The 15542-nt window shown below is 33.0% G+C and overlaps 4 protein-coding genes and 2 long non-coding RNA genes across 11 annotated transcripts; 4 read left to right on the top strand and 2 right to left on the bottom strand.

The window, feature by feature from the left end:
• Positions 1 to 22: 22 nt before the first annotated feature.
• LOC135119402 (poly(U)-binding-splicing factor PUF60-B-like) lies at positions 23 to 2718 on the top strand. 2 transcript variants are annotated; one of them, XM_064043818.1, is made up of 15 exons: positions 23 to 270; positions 340 to 408; positions 464 to 488; positions 552 to 621; positions 975 to 1078; positions 1131 to 1205; positions 1335 to 1427; positions 1505 to 1556; positions 1615 to 1684; positions 1751 to 1852; positions 1904 to 2062; positions 2114 to 2215; positions 2270 to 2363; positions 2420 to 2511; positions 2573 to 2718. In XM_064043818.1, exons 1-15 carry the CDS (start codon positions 70 to 72, stop codon positions 2678 to 2680), a joined length of 1416 nt encoding a protein of 471 aa, XP_063899888.1. In that variant the 5' UTR covers positions 23 to 69; the 3' UTR covers positions 2681 to 2718. The 2 variants fall into 2 exon arrangements, with proteins under 2 accessions (XP_063899888.1, XP_063899887.1); XM_064043817.1 differs by having other exon boundaries at positions 2420 to 2718.
• Positions 2719 to 3009: 291 nt separating this feature from the next.
• LOC135119420 (uncharacterized) lies at positions 3010 to 3517 on the bottom strand. The gene is made up of 3 exons (XR_010278209.1): positions 3494 to 3517; positions 3156 to 3339; positions 3010 to 3095 (listed from the first exon to the last, which is right to left on the bottom strand). It is a non-coding gene; the product is annotated as an uncharacterized LOC135119420 (long non-coding RNA).
• A 761-nt stretch (positions 3518 to 4278) lies between these two features.
• LOC135119424 (E3 ubiquitin-protein ligase RNF5-like) lies at positions 4279 to 5761 on the top strand. The gene is made up of 8 exons (XM_064043848.1): positions 4279 to 4377; positions 4433 to 4517; positions 4568 to 4622; positions 4738 to 4814; positions 4877 to 4952; positions 5005 to 5073; positions 5137 to 5239; positions 5711 to 5761. Exons 1-8 carry the CDS (start codon positions 4314 to 4316, stop codon positions 5713 to 5715), a joined length of 534 nt encoding a protein of 177 aa, XP_063899918.1. The 5' UTR covers positions 4279 to 4313; the 3' UTR covers positions 5716 to 5761.
• A 1696-nt stretch (positions 5762 to 7457) lies between these two features.
• On the top strand, positions 7458 to 8070 carry LOC135119403 (splicing factor 3B subunit 5-like). The gene is made up of 5 exons (XM_064043820.1): positions 7458 to 7520; positions 7575 to 7611; positions 7673 to 7718; positions 7792 to 7915; positions 7982 to 8070. Exons 1-5 carry the CDS (start codon positions 7518 to 7520, stop codon positions 8027 to 8029), a joined length of 258 nt encoding a protein of 85 aa, XP_063899890.1. The 5' UTR covers positions 7458 to 7517; the 3' UTR covers positions 8030 to 8070.
• A 2757-nt stretch (positions 8071 to 10827) lies between these two features.
• On the bottom strand, positions 10828 to 11840 carry LOC135119421 (mediator of RNA polymerase II transcription subunit 10-like). 4 transcript variants are annotated; one of them, XR_010278210.1, is made up of 6 exons: positions 11684 to 11840; positions 11510 to 11632; positions 11299 to 11404; positions 11153 to 11247; positions 11000 to 11095; positions 10828 to 10891 (listed from the first exon to the last, which is right to left on the bottom strand). XR_010278210.1 is itself a non-coding variant. In XM_064043842.1 (6 exons), the coding sequence occupies exons 2-6, from the start codon at positions 11626 to 11628 to the stop codon at positions 10880 to 10882; spliced, it is 408 nt and encodes a 135-aa protein (XP_063899912.1). In that variant the 5' UTR covers positions 11629 to 11632; positions 11684 to 11840; the 3' UTR covers positions 10828 to 10879. The 4 variants fall into 4 exon arrangements, 3 of the variants coding, with proteins under 3 accessions (XP_063899912.1, XP_063899913.1, XP_063899914.1); XM_064043842.1 differs by having other exon boundaries at positions 11153 to 11255; positions 11327 to 11404; XM_064043843.1 differs by having other exon boundaries at positions 11153 to 11255; positions 11327 to 11404; positions 11510 to 11567.
• A 2329-nt stretch (positions 11841 to 14169) lies between these two features.
• On the top strand, positions 14170 to 15011 carry LOC135119426 (uncharacterized). Of its 2 annotated transcripts, XR_010278213.1 has the most exons (5): positions 14170 to 14235; positions 14350 to 14448; positions 14522 to 14601; positions 14657 to 14816; positions 14874 to 15011. It is a non-coding gene; the product is annotated as an uncharacterized LOC135119426 (long non-coding RNA). The 2 variants fall into 2 exon arrangements; XR_010278212.1 differs by having other exon boundaries at positions 14184 to 14448.
• The last annotated feature ends 531 nt before the right edge of the window (positions 15012 to 15542 follow it).

Raw genomic sequence — 15542 nt, 5'->3', positions numbered from 1 at the left:
TATGTCGAAAGTGGGTGTAATGGTCTTTCTTCCTCTTCACCAAGTACCCAGTTTACAGGAACATCTGAGATGGTTAGCTGTGTAGAGGAGAAAAAGAGTCAAGATGAACACTATTATAAACAACTGAACCCAGAAGCAAAGCATCTTAATAATATTTCTGAAAATTCACTAAATAAAGACATGGAAGAGAACTTTAGTACTCAGACCAACCTTTCGAAAGAAACCGTAACGAATATTGGAGCCAATTCTGGTTTGACTACAGAACAAGAAGTTTGTTTTTTAAGTTTATTATATGTTATTTAGCTTAGATCTTGCATTATTATAATTTTTTTTATAAAGCAAAAAATTAAGAAGGCCAAGGAGTATGCTGAAACACTTCGTAAAGCACCTTTTGTTCCCCTTTCTCAGGTTGCTATAGGCGTTTACTTGCCTCTCACTATATTATAGTAATTATTAATTATAGACTCTTCAAACCAATCCTCTTTCAGGTTATTATATGGAATAAGTATATAATAACCCAATGTTGTACTACAAAGCATAATTCATGATAGTTGAAATCCAAAAGCAACAGGAGAGACAACGCGCCATACAGTTGATGTGTCGTATATACGTTGGAAGCATGTAATATATCTATACTTTTTTTTATTTGAGTTATTTTCGAGTGGCGTTTATTTTGTGCTGTTAACTGAAATATTTTTTGAACGCTTTAAGAAACAATGTTCGCGCACATTTATTCAGTAGATTAATTTATGTTAAAGGATAATGCTTTAAATTTTTTTTTAAAAGTAGGAAGTAACGATTTTATTTTTTACGATAATTTTTTTACTGGCAAGGAAACAAGAAGGGGGGTGAGTTGTTTGGCAAGTATTCTTTTATCAGTCTATTGTTAAGTCTGTTTTGTAGTTATATAAAAACGTTTTCTTAAACTATGAACTTAATTATGAGTTTACTTCTTCACCTTACATTTTTAAAAGTAACTTTGATTTGGGCGAGCCTGAAATTCGTTTGGCTTTTGAAAACTTTGGGCCAATTAGAAATGTTGATTTGCAGCTTGATCCCATTACTTTAAAGCATAAGGGTAGAGTAATTATTAATCTAACAGGGTAGTAAAGTTTAAATATATTAAAAAGGATTTTGTTTTTTGGAATTTGAGATTCCCGAGGCAGCTATTTTGGCTCTTTCAGCTCTTGGGCAAATCGCTTTAGGTATCTGCCTAGACTAAGTTTTGTATTACTTAACTTTGTTTAGAAATATGAGTAATATGCAACAAACCAAGCTGATCTATATATTTTTGTGATTATTGATTACCAAAAGTTACAGCGTTAATACTACAGGCGGGCGTGTTTTAAAGATAGGAAGGCCGACCAATGCTCCTCAGGCACGGCCAATCATTGAAGAAATACAGAAGGAAGCTTTAACGCACGCGGGTATGTTTAAAACTATTGAGGATAACTGCTAATAAAGTTTTTGGGTTTGAAACTCGTCACTAATTTTTTTTTTTCAGGAATTTACATCGCCTGCATTAATCCCGAACTAGACGCTGAAGACATAGCTACGTATTGACTGTTAACCGTCAGCATCTTATAATAATATATTGATTTCACTTGCCTTAAGAGTTTTTGAAGCCTTCGGGCCTATTAAAAGCTGCAAGTTAGGTTACGATTTAGGGAACCCTAAACATAAAGTTCTTTTTTTTTAACGCGCGTAAATCCCTGTTTTGGTTACTGTCGTTTTCTATGCGTGATGACAGGGCTATGGCTACATATTATACGAGTCTATGGAATCTTGCCAGGAAGCCGTCGCTAACATGAATAACTTTGATCTCGGTGGTCGGCTTCTAAAAGTCTGCCGTGTATGGGCCGGTTCTCTGTCTTCCATAGTACCCGCACTAAATTTTTTATAGGCTATTACTCCGCCCATGCCGGATCTTTTGGGAACGGCACGCGGAGATCCTAAGATAGCCTCAGGGACGTCCCACTTGTTTGGTGTCGGGCCTGGGTTGAGTGCTACAGCGGCAAGGCAGTTGGAACTGGAGAGGGAGCGTGAGCAAAGGGAGATGTTGGTAATTACTCATTTTATTGTCGTTATGATTGGTGGCTTAGTTTTTGCTTAGGAAAAGAAAAATAAAAACGCACTGGAGTACGAAGAAAACGTGCACATTAGTAGTATCCAGGATCAACTCCTGCTTATGCAGAAGTTAGCTAGGAATACAAATGTATGCCTCTACGATTACATTAGTTGAACGTAGTATTAGTTAAATAATTATAAGGAATATCGCGTAATAGTCCTGCGTAATATGGTGGGTACCGATGATGTTGATGAATATCTTGAAGAAGAAATAGTCGAAGAATGTGAGAAATATGGTAACTTTTAATGTCCTCCTATATGGTTACAGCTTTGTTAAAATGTCTGGGTATAGGAAAAACAGAAAAAGTGTTTATTCACTGCGATAAGAACCCACAGGGAGACCCGATTGTGAAAATATTCGTAAAGTTTACTACAGCGGAAGGCGTATGCTGCCTTTGCTTTTGCTTTTATAATAAAATTTGTTTGACGAAGTGCTGGAGTGCAGGCGCAAAAGGCGCAAAAATCGTTACACGAACGCTGGTTTGCTGGAAGACAAGTCCTCGCGGAATTTTATGATGAAAAACGTTTTGATAAAAAAGATTTTTATGGCTAGATAGAAGTCTAAATTACCTACAATCTTTTTACGTAAAAAAGCAGTTATTTTCAAAGCCAACTGCTCAACGATATATATATTCAAGTGACAGTATTGGTATTAAAGACTAGTGTTATGTTCCATTTTTCTTTATATTTATACCGTTATTAAGAAATAGCTTGAGAGATATTATATTTGCAACGGATTTTCGTATGCGTAACAAACGAGTGGCTATTTTAGTTGACGTAAGAAGTTAACTTTGGCAAAAAGGCAATTGCCTTAAGTTAGTTTTAAAAATTATTAACAACAATAAAGAGGAAAAGAGTTTCAAAGGAGTAATATTTATACAAACCGCTCCTTCATCTAAAATTTAGAGTTAACACAAACAAAGGACTTCTAATTGACGATTTTTCTCACTTAATGACCTTCTTGAGGGCTATTAGAATTTAAAGTAATTACTATGATTTTACTTAATCAAAATTTTAAAAGCCTATACCAGGAGGTAGAGAGGATTCGACTTTAGCAGCTTTGTCACTATCAGCGACTTTTAGGGTGTACAAATATCTTGAGCATCTCACTTTAAACTTAGTATTGGATTTGTTCTTTTTGATAGTTACAAGGCGAGCATCAGGACGACGGACCGTCATTAAAAAAGCCTTAATATCCTTAATTTCTTTGGGCTATGGAAAATAGTGCAACAATGAGATAAAGTAACAAAAAATAAAGATATTTAAGTATATACAAGAACAATAGCACAAGTAAAAGATTATATTTACACGTGCTACAATTTATATAAGTAAGGAGTTAATAATCAATGTTAACACAAATATAAACCATCACAAACGGCACAAGTGGGGCGATAAAAAAAACAGGGGACACCGGTCTACCTCATCCTTGTTACACTACCTGGCTCTTTTGTAGCACGTGCAATTCACGTTGAAAAAGTAGTAAGTTTCTAGTACCTCTAATACCTTCATTTTGTATAAAGCATTGCAACTGTTATTTTTTTTTACTGTTTTTTACTGTTTTATATTAATAATAGTAACTCTAACCTACAGAGATGCAAAATAATTTTTTTTTTGCAGGTAATTAGACATGTAAATAAGGAGTGGCTGTTAAGGTCGCAATAAGTTAAGGTAGTTTTAAGATGGTTACAAGGACTTATAAGAGGAATTTATGTTTTAGTTTGGCAGTGATCCTTCTCTATTATTTAAAATAATTTAACGTAACTCATTTTGACCAATTTTTCCTTTAAAGAGAATTTATACGTTCCCATCTTAAAATTTCGTTTTTAGTTCTTAAAAGTTAGGCAAAGCATAAAATTATTTGCCGTAATTAAAAGGGGAACTACTGTTAAAGAATTGCAAGTCAAAGTTTAAGGTTTTTCTTCCTAAAGTACCAAATTTTAGTTAACATGGAGAAAGCTAAAAAGCGGATGCCCAAATTAGTGGAGAGGAAATCATTTATTATTAAACCCTAACGGTAGAACAAACTATTGGGTTAAGTTACCAGAAATGGAATATCTTAGTAAACCTTCCGAAAATCATGGTGTGTTGCGTCAGGGAAACGGTAAATGCTGCGTTGATTGCCCTAAAACTTTGTGGTGGTACCGCTATCAACCTTCGTTGGTAGTTAAATAATTTTTATATGAAGCATGAGAAAGGTTTCTGAGGGGGAAGGTAATGAAAATGTTGCAAATGGCAATAACAAAAACCGAGGTTTTGCTGGTTTATAAGCTTCTCTAAACAATTTTTCTTTATACATGTGAATTAGATCATTTTTACTCTGACTTTGAGTGCAATATATGCTTGTCCTCCCCCGTTGATCCTGTAATAACTTTGTGCGGGCACCTGTTTTGGTTTTAAATTTTTTCAAGTTTATTAGTTAGTATTTACTTAATTTAACTAGTTGGCCTTGTCTAAGTGAATGGTTAGAATACCATGCTAAATCCTTAACTTGTCCAGTAATTAACCACATTTTTTATTATTATATTGTGTTAAAGTTTTTTTTATTACATCCTAGAGTAATTTGTTTATTTTTTCGTGTTTAACTTTTTTTTGCCATCTAATTTTTTATAGGTCTGTAAAGCTAACGTTAATCGCGATAATGTAATACCCGTTTATGGAAGAAGCAATAAAAATCCTCAAGATCCAAGGCAATTGTGTTTAGCATATTTTAATAGGATTTTACTTTTCATTTATTTGTGTTATTATGTAGAACTAAAACACAACCTCCTCGACCCAAAGCTAAAAGAATGGAAGGAAGATCTTGCGGTCCATTTACTCCTTCAGGCGTAATAAAATATTTATATAGTTTATTAATTTCCTATTATAACAAGTTTACAGAGTTCAACTTATGGTGGGAATTTTTCATTTTCCGCAGGGCTCGGCTTTCCGTTTCCTTTTGCAACATTTGTAGCTATACTTTTTACTCTTTATTTTTAACGTCAACTATTTCTTTGATAATTATCTTTAAAGGGTTTCCGGTTTGGAAATCCCTTGAACGATTTTTCTTATACCAGATTTCGAGAAGGCCGTAGTGAACGCGATTGTCTTTACTCCCGTTTATTGTTATTGGCCGGTTTATTTATACTTTTAACGACTCTTCTTTCGTTTTAAACTAATAAAGAAATTTTTATTTTCTGATAAATATTTTTAATATCTGAAATTACGAGTAATATAAGATTTACTTTCGTTTGATTTGCTTTTCTATTATTTTCAGGAGCCCTTTTTTTTATATTCCTGAGTACTAAAAACTTATATATAATTTTAAATTATTTTACTGGTAAGTTTGATTTACTTCTTTTTTTTTCGGAAGCCAAGTCTACTTGCTTCCGTAGAGTTTTTAATTTTATTATAAAGATAGTGGATGGTCATCTTTTTTTGAGTGTACAAACTTATCTAGTAGAATAAGGTATTAATTTATTGCTTTGTTTTTACCTTGAAAGAAGCCTAATTTGAAGTTAATTACTAGATTTTGCTGTTTATAATTTTTAATTATTGTGGAAGTATAAATTTCGATGTTAGTTCCTTAACTTATCAAGCAAATTAGGCTAAATTGTGGAAGAATTCTACTATAAAGTCGTTTTTCTAATTGGTTGCCTTTACTCCGTTAAGTTACCGCAATCGGCCATTAATCTACTTATTAGGTAATTCTTATTAGAGCATATCATTAAAAATCTTAGAAGTCATACTTGAAAGGAGCTTTTGGCTTGTTTACTTTAAGAAAAATACAAAAGTAATAGAAGGATCGCGTCTTCAGCCGCTTTAGCAACTTTTATTAAAATAAATTAGCAGCTGGTAAAATTTTATACCTTTCTGAATGCAGTTGTCTTATTCTTTTTACGTATTCATTAAAAAAATAATCAAGCAGTTTTTACGGCTTTTCAAGTTTTAATGCATTTGCTGGTTAAGAATTAGAGACTTCTAAATAATTTTTAATCGTGGTTAAGTAGTGATTCCCTCAAAATTCTAATTGCTTTTCAAACCAGAGGCACCAGCCTATGTTTTGTAGTGATTTAAGGCAGCCTGTTTAATAACCCTTTAGGCGGGTATACTATATATAATACTGCAAGCTTAGGTTTTACTTTCAGAATCAAGTTTTTGTAGCAAACTTCTATAATAATAAGCGAGTCTGTGGGAAAAATACAGTTTGAGAAGAATTTAAAACTTGTAGTAGAGTGCTTCAGAAAAAAACAATGACTACATAGTTAAGCGAATAAGGGAAATAACACCTTTTTAACTTCTGTTGGTGCCAATAGTAATAAGGTTTTTATCATGTTCTAAGAAAACATGTTTTTACTTTATGGGAAGAGCAGTGCCCAACAGTTTATGTTTCCTGGAAGTATTGTTTTATTTAGGTTCATGAAAGTAAACGTAATCAAGTGAAAACTGTATATGCTTTAGTTGCCAGGTATGTTCAGTATAGCTCAATAAAAATAAGCTAAATATGACATTTCTCTAATTTGGAATTTAGAAACAGGGCCCAGTCCGTTTAACAGAATTATTTGGTGATTTGTAATATACCCTTAAATCTACCTTATTTATTTATACGTGCCTTTATTATATTAATAACTTTTTCAAGAGTTAATATAACAAGTTGTGGACCTTGTAGAATTAAAAATTAAAAATTTTGAAAAAAAAATAAGTGTAAAAACTTCCTTAAAGCATTTTTTCAATGTTTACTTCCTTTTCAGCAAAATAGAGCTGGATATAACGAAAACTAGAATACATGTAAATTGTTCCTATAAGCCTTGTAAAAAAAAAAGCCCTTTATTGTAAATTTTAATATACACAACTTTGTTTACTTTATATATCTATCTTTATAGCTAAGTCTTTTTTGTTTTCTTAAGTATTCTGTAACGCTGTATAACTTTTTCGCGAACTATTGTGCCTTCACTTTTATCCTTAAAAGGAGACTTCTCTTTTGATTTTAGTTTCTGTGAGAGGAGAACCCGCCAAAGCATATTTTTTTCTTTTCTAGTTTTAACTTTCTTAATAGGCTTTCCGTCCCACTCTATTCAGCAAATAAAAACAAGCCAAGTATTTTAGTAATCACTAATTAGACATAAATTGTTAAAGACTAGGACACCTTTTATGTGCTCAACGTACAACTTTTTAAACTTATCGCCGAAATTTTTATCGCGAGCGTCAATCCAAACGCTCTCTCTGGCTACACCGACTTTCCCGTAGCATTTGCTTTTTAAGAGACTTATACTCAAAAGCATCTCGTTTTAGATGACTATACATACACAAACCATTCTTCAAGGCAGGTGGTAGAGAGGCTACGAATTCACTGACCTCTTTTAGGGGGCTCGTGCTTGCCCTCCTTTTGTAGTGTCTACTGTTGCCTCTCAGTTATGGTTTGTAGTTCTTTCATTGCCTTGTTGTTATTTATAACTTTGCATTGTACCTAGGATGCCCGTTATAATCTCCAGAGTCAATTGGAGCATCGTAAAAAATTATTTTTATTAACTTATTTGTTATGTAATTTTTTGATAAAATTGATTGATAGTTCAAATGAAGTATGTCGGCACTGGAATGGCAGATACTAATAGATTGTAAGCTCTTTTAAATAACCATGATATTCAACAAAGGGAAGATTATTAATATTATATTTTCTGTTCTACTTAGCGAATGGTTGGTCAACCAGCACAGAGATACGTATGCTTCTTATATAGGCCATCACGATATTGTTAGCTATGTTGCTATAGCTGAAAACGAAAGTATAGGTCGTGTAAAGTTTAATATGCTAAAAGTAAGTCTTTTATAAAGAGTTATTAGAAGTTATATTAATATTATTGATCGTTACTTTTTATTATAGAAAATGTTTGTTCCTTGCGGTCTTCCTTTGAAGAAAGAAGACGATTAATTTTAAAAAAGTTTCGTATTATTTGTCTTTGTATTATTATAGGTTATTAAAGTTATTTTATACACTAAATTTTTATAAATTAGTATTTTGGTAATAATATTACGAATAAAGTTTATTCTTGCTAACACTTAAAAATATACTTTCACTAAAGATCTTAATTTTTGTTTTCTAGTTTTTACCCACTATACTGCCCTTTATAGTAACCAACATTATTAAAAAACTGGAGTTATATTGAACAATTTAAAAGTTAAAGCTTTTGTTATCAGTAATTTAAAAAATAGTGATCGCATTTCGCTTTCAAGTCGCTTATGCTGGAAATTTGAGCTTTTTATCCTTGGTAACCGCTTTAATTAAACTTTCCTTCTCATAACTGCTTCCTGGGGGGAGAGAGGAGTCGGTGTGTTTACGGCAGACTGGAAGACTATTTGTAATAGACCTTGAATTTCGGCCATAGTACAGATTATTTATTAACTTTGTTAAAAAAATATTTTTTTAAACCCTTTTTCGCGAGGCGTTTTAGTGTCGTCGTCTTTATAATTGATTGAGAGGAAGAAAGTTTGTGTTTGCAGGGCCAATGAAACTTTTAATCTTTAGGGTTAATAGAATAAGCATTAAAAGTTCATATTTTTCTACCAGTTTAAGATTTTTTAACGGTAGCACGGTGTTTACTTTCAAAGAAGTTGTAGGGAAGTACAGCTTTAAATTTTCCAACGAGGTTGTATTAAGTAAACTAGTTAATCATGAGGTAAACTTTGCTTGCACGGTCAATCTCTTTTGAAAGGTTTATAGGTTTGGCTTTCAATTTACAGGTTTGAACTGGTGACGGAAACACCCTTTACTTGTTTCTTTTAAGACAAAAATTACAATGTAGCTTTCTAAAAAAAGGGAACTGCTAATGGTCGTTAATAAGCGCACAAATGTGCCGATTGCTCTCGTGAATTGTTTAATGCTGAGTTTTGGTGACGAGCGCGTTGTTTTATTCTTAACCTTGCTGGATAGCAATTTCGGCTTAGTTAATTTCTTTATAGTAAACTATTGCACTTTAACCCTACGTCCGGCTTTATCTTAGCTTTTAAGCTTTTCTTTCATTTTTATTTTATTCCCATCGCGTCCATCCTTAGCTTTTAGTTCTGTTCCTTCCTTTGATCCTGTTTCTTTTATCTATCATGAGTTTTTCTCTCCGTAGAGACTAACTTTCTTGCTAGTTTCGGTGTGTAAATCTTTACTACCTTTTATTTATAGTTCTACTTTTCTGAGTTTGGTTTTAAAAATATTTATATATTTATAGAAATAGTAAGACTAGATCTTAGTTGTAAGTCGCCTGTTAAAAAGTGTCAAAGTTTACGATAAAAATGTTTTGTATATAAACTATATATACCAAATTTTTCCATTTCAAAAATTTATCATAATTATTACTCATTCTTTAAAAAATTTATGAAGAATACAATCCCTAATAAGTTAAATATAATTTATTTGTTATTTTCCTACAGTAAAAAAAAATTATTTTTTGGGGCTCCTTCCTCGTCATAAGGACACTTTTAGATAACAATTAAATACTTACAAAAAAATTGGCCAAATCTGTGTTTATGTATATTATTAACGCATTTAATTATTGTCACTTTCTATAAATAAATTTACTATATTAACATTTAATTCAATAATTTTTATAAACCTTTAAGTTAAGTTATTAAACTTATGCTCACTAATTATTTTAACTGGTTTTACTTTGGAAGATTACATGACTTAAACAATTTTAGAGATGTATACTAATTTTTATGTTAAGAATCAGAGATGGTTACTAACTGCCCTTGTAGCGCCACATAAAACGATGTGTTTTTATGCATAAATATATTATTTAGCCGTAAAGCTCCTCCATTAAAAATACGTGTTAAATAATTCAGTTTTTATATATAGAAATCGGAATATCCTTTGGGTAGAGCATTGAAATTTCATTCGACAAAGAAGCTACGCTTAATATATTTAAAGTTTTAACTTTATACGTACATATTTTATTAATTAATACTATAAATTGGGAAGTTTCATAGTCGGCAAATTGAGCTTAAAAAGGTAGAAGGTAATAAGAACTAATAGCAGAAACAGAACCTAATCGGAAACAAGAAAAGATGGAGCACGAGATTTACAAGCCCCTTATATAATGGGAATTACGAACTGTAATGCTGTTTTTTTTTAGTTAACATTTTTGGTGGATGCTCTGTGTTTTACAGGCGCAGTCCGTTTACTATCAACAATACACTGCAGTTTTTACCAATTCCAAAAGTGAAAAGATGGAGAGCGAAGGGGGAGGGGAAAGCTCCTATATAAAAAAAAAATCTTCTCTCGCTTTATTTCGCTTCAACTTAAAAACTGAATATTGCTGTGTGGCTTCGGTTAAGTTTTAAGGGTTTTAGAAGAAAAAAGAGAGAAGGATATCCGAAAAGGTTAAACGGCGAGAAACTTTGGGTAAAGAGGCCCCAAATTTATATATCTATCCTCAAGCGGTTACCCTTAGAAAGAAATAGTAATAAAATAAACTCAACGTGATTACAAAACAAATACTTTAAATTCAAAAGTGCAGTCTTCTAGCTCCCTAATATAAACGACCACAAAAAATACGTACAAACTCATCCATAAGAAAATTCTACTCTTAAGAGACCTTTATAAACTTTAAAACCTAGAAAGTATAAAAACTTAAACCATATAATAGAATAAAAACTTAATAACTTCACTTAGCTTAAAAAAAAATAGTTAATTCCATCTAAACTAGTAATCCCAATTAGAAAATTAGTTTATTTAATTATTAAAATTTCTTCTCCCATTCGTAAAGAAGCGGTAGCGTCCATTTTATTAATGTTACTGTTGTTCCTTTAAAAATTCTAATTAACTATATCATAACTGTTTTAATAAAAACAATAAATAAATAAAATATTATATAATTAAGATTCTTAACACGCAAGAACACAGCGGTCATACCCGCGTCTGAGTAAAAATTGCTTCGCTCTGTTGGTAGGCTTCTAACAATAAAGGAAATTGTATATTAACTTCACTTTGCAAAGACTCTTGAAATTTCTAAATAGTTAACTTAAAGGAAAATGGAAAATTAAGAGCTGTGCGTAGTAAAAACACCTCAAAAGCTTCGACTCGACCTTTAGCAACTCGACAACCTTGCATAGTTTGTAGCAAGTGATCCCGGAAAAACGCGTCAGAGCTTTGGCCTTCATCTATATAACTAAAAAAATAATAAACAAAGACTATGTATATAATATATTTACTTTTTACGACATAAGTTATTTATATAACTCGATAACTGCCCCGGGAATTTCGATGTCTACACTAGAAAGCTTATCGATAGTCTGGATATGCTTAACAAAGTTGGGCCTGAGACGAAAAAATATAAAACTATACTCTTAAAAAAAAACTGTCAAATCAAAAATAAAGGAGATATAAAAAGAAAAACGAAAACATATCGCTTGTTAACTGTACATTAGCGAACTTAATTCTGCGGGAAGATTTTCCAGGGTTAGCTCCATTTTACTAATATCTAATATAAAATTTTTTACTGCCTCTTCTAATTTTTCTATTCGAATTTTTTTATCTTCCATAGTTCTAGATAAAATTTAAAAATTTGCTGTTAAATATGTCATATTCAATGGGAACCTTTAGCTGCGGTGAACCCCGTGGAAATAAAACATGCTGTCAAAAGACATTGCTACGCGACGGGTGTATAAAAAGAGAAAAGAACGAAATATCGCCCCATTAGTCTTCCTTTCAGTGGTAGGCAGAACCGTGCCCATGCAGGCAGTTCTACAAACAGGCTAAGAGTTTGTAAAAACACAAAGCGCTTCCAGAAATCCAATTTGGATTCCGAAGAGGCCATTAGACGACACAACAACTATTATGCTTTATTGAGCGGACAATTCGGATCTTCCATTTTAAGAATCCCATAGGCGTGTGTATTTCTCTGTTGAAAAGGTCTTTAACGGCGTACGGCAAGAGGGTCTCCTACGCAAACTACGCACAAGGTACTCTGTTAGCCCTTTACATACTTGCGTCATTTCTACGCGGAAGCACCTTTTGTGGAGGAGTTGGGGTTGCGCGTCGGCTGACAGCTGGTGTTCTGCAAGGCGCTCCGCTCTTGTCTCTACTCTTCGCGCTATACATGCGACATATTTATTCCCTGCGAACCCTCACACCCACATTGCGCTCTACGTCAACGTACGGCGACATCTGCAGCGTTATTTGGAACTTTTGCCAAATGGCGTCGGAAATGGGGTGTGAACACTAGTGAAACGAAGAGCAAAGCAGTTCTCATCTCAAGAAAACGCCCCGCTACTCCCTCCCCCTTCTAACCCTCGGTGTTAAGCTTTCATGGCGCACCCAGGCCAAATACTGGGGCCCTCATCGATAAGCAACTAACGTGGAGGTAGCACGTAGAGTTCGTTACGACCTAGGCCAAAACAGCAATTCACGCGGTTGCTGTGAGCTAAAAGCACAATGTCCCTGCGCAATAAACTGCGCCTTTATAAAGTATGCGTGAAAACTATTTTGGCCTACGCATCTGTTGCTTGGACATATAATAAATCGTCGCCGATTACACTCCTCCAGACGCAGCAAAATAAGCTCCTGCCACTAATGATAGGCGCGGCCTTATTTCGTGCGGAACAATACGTTACATAACGACCTGGATTTGGAGCGACTTGAACTCTTTTTCCGAAATCCCACTTCAGTTTCTTTTGAAAGTGGTAGTAGGCATCCAAAACATCAGTGGATTCAAGAACCCATATACGAACCCTGGAAAGATTTACGCTGTTGGAGACCCCGCGTTGCGCTTTAAGCGCACAATTACAATTTTGTTATACCTTTAGCACGTACGTAGAAGTTTTTTATGAGGAGTCCTGCGGATACTGAATACGGTCTAACCTAATAATATAAATTATCTGCAAGATTAAGCATTTGCACTCGATACTACCGTGCATTTGCACAATTCATTAATAATAATGGAAAAAGGTTATTTTATTTAGAGTGAATTAAGGATAAAGCGCTCTTAAGCACACTTAGACCTCTAAATCTCCTCTGGAGCAAGCCACTTCATGAAAATAAAAAAAAATATCTTTTACTCATTTGAAGCTCAGTATTCTTAAGCAAACCCTAACTTAGTGATTAAGGATCTGAATACTGCTTCAAGAGTAACCAAAACAAACGCAAAGCAACTCAAATATTTCAGCACTTTGTAACTTGTATTTTCTATCACCAAAAAGTCCGAAATTACACAATTGCAAAAAAAAAGTATATTTTAACTATAAGAAAATCAATTCTTATTAATTAAAACTTTGTCTTATTCAAGACAGTCTTGTTCTATATAGAGAGAAATATTCTTATATAACGGGCACTTTACATTTGAAACTTATAAGCTATATCTAAGAAAGAATAAAACCAAAAACTGTGTTTGTTTGAAAAAAAAAGTTTAAAGAACTTAGCTTGACATCTTTTTAAATAGGATATATCCTATTTTTAATGTTAGCATACTTGAACCTCAAGCGGAGAAGGTACCTAGCCCTAGAACGTGGTGGCTAAATATGACTTCACTGCTAAAAAGCTTCGGACATTAGCAGTCGGCGAGAGTTTTTACGACCTATGGTGCTAAGAAAAGGATATAAAATATCTTTATTGAAGTCTTCTTCCTACGGGAGGGAGGCTAAAAGTTGGGGAGGGATGTTGACCCAGTATCGGTGGCCGCCTCGCCAGTGCTGGCTTTTTTGGAGGTTTTCCACCACACTAAGTTTACCGGTACCGTCCTTTAGTATAGTTATACTACTTCCTTTGGGTGAATATACTGGTAAATAATCATGACTAAATCCTCCTTAAAAAGAATTTAAAGTGCTTTAAAGCCCTCTAAGAAAACGGCTTTAGTATTTAACTGTTAAAAAAAATTCATGAAAAACAGCTAGAATGCCTTCTGAACACTGACATTTAAGCCTGAAGAAAGGCTTTTTGCTACAAGGTACACTTTTCTTATTGATAAACTTAGAAGTAACACTTCAACTAGTCACATCCCTAAGAGTATAAATTTAAAAACATAAAGGCAACTTTATAGAAGTATTCATATCATTATTACCATTATTGTTCTCCATTATTATGCTAATCCTAGCACGGCCCAATACTGTACGCTAACCTCGATATGCTGACGACGCAGCGTTTTACTGTATTTTGTAAGTTCTAACATTTCATTATCAAAATTTAGCGTTGATAAAACTAAAGTGTTGTTCATATCGTGAGATGTAAAATTAAACCGTCGAAAATTTAAAGCTTTTTGGCATACATAGTACATAGGCCCAGAAACCAAGAATCTAAGCTTGACATTAAACGACGTCCATTATACGCAAACTTCGAAATCTAGAAACCCCTAAACAAGTTTAAAGATTGTAAACTTAATTTGATTCTCACAGTTCCATGAATTAAAAAGAATAAATTATTTGTATACAAATCTATGCTAAGACGAATACTGAATGATGTTTCAAACCCTGGGCTGTTCTTTCCCATAACACGAAGTGTGTAATTTAAAAACCGCTGCCTATGTTATTAAATAATTTGCTAACACATATAAATTATTAATCTTAATTAACTTCTTAGAATGAATGTGTTATTAGACCTGCGTCGTGTAGAGAACCTGCTGACACTAAGCGTTATTACCCTTCACTAACACTGGGGCAGCTAATATAACAAACCGAAAAGTAACGTTACATGTTTCCATGCTGGTAAGATGTTACGTCATCGTAAAATCCAAAATAAGGTTATTTGTACACACCAAAGTTATTTATGTACAACCTTTTAGTAATACTAAATGTAGATATCAGACTTAGAAGACGGAAACCAAACAGAACGCAGTCGTTCAAAATAGAACTATGAACTAGAACTTGTTGATTAATCTAAAGCACTATTTATTCGTATGTCTTTCGCGATAGCTGTATACAGCCACACAGAGTATAGAATTCTTCTGCCTCCTATCACAGTAAATATATTTGTTTTGGTTATTCCCTTTAACTACTTTTAGTTAATAGTCAAATTACTTAGTTAATACGAAGCCATACTTGTAAACTTTAAAAGTACTAAGCAAATATAATATTATGTAGTTTTTAAAATATAAAGCATACTACAACAACAATTTACAGCCTTGTTATTTAAACTCTTTGAATGAGATTAAAAATTCCCTTTGAGTCCTGATGATCTTGAAAATTTCAAAAGAGAGGTGCTTAGGGGAGAGCGGTAAAATTATATTAGGCTTCTCCCCATAAGGCCGTGCGAAACAAAAACAGAACTTCCACAGAATTCTGATTATAATAAGAATCAATTATTTACATAGTCGCTTTCATAAACCTTTACCTTCAAAATATAAGCACAGTATTCTCTATAAATTAGAATTTTAAAGCTTTAATAGATTTGTAACTAGTCTAAGTTATTTTGGTAATATTAATTGAAATTCGTATTATACATTAAAGTTGTTCTAATTTAATTATAA

The sequence above is a fragment of the Zophobas morio genome, unplaced genomic scaffold (genome assembly GCF_036711695.1).
Source record: "Zophobas morio isolate AGI-343-1 ecotype UQ-CSIRO unplaced genomic scaffold, CSIRO_AGI_Zmor_V1 ptg000259l, whole genome shotgun sequence".
Lineage (NCBI taxonomy): Eukaryota > Metazoa > Arthropoda > Insecta > Coleoptera > Tenebrionidae > Zophobas > Zophobas morio.
Note: the sequence above shows the minus strand (reverse complement) of the source record. Positions and strands in the feature narration are given on the sequence as shown.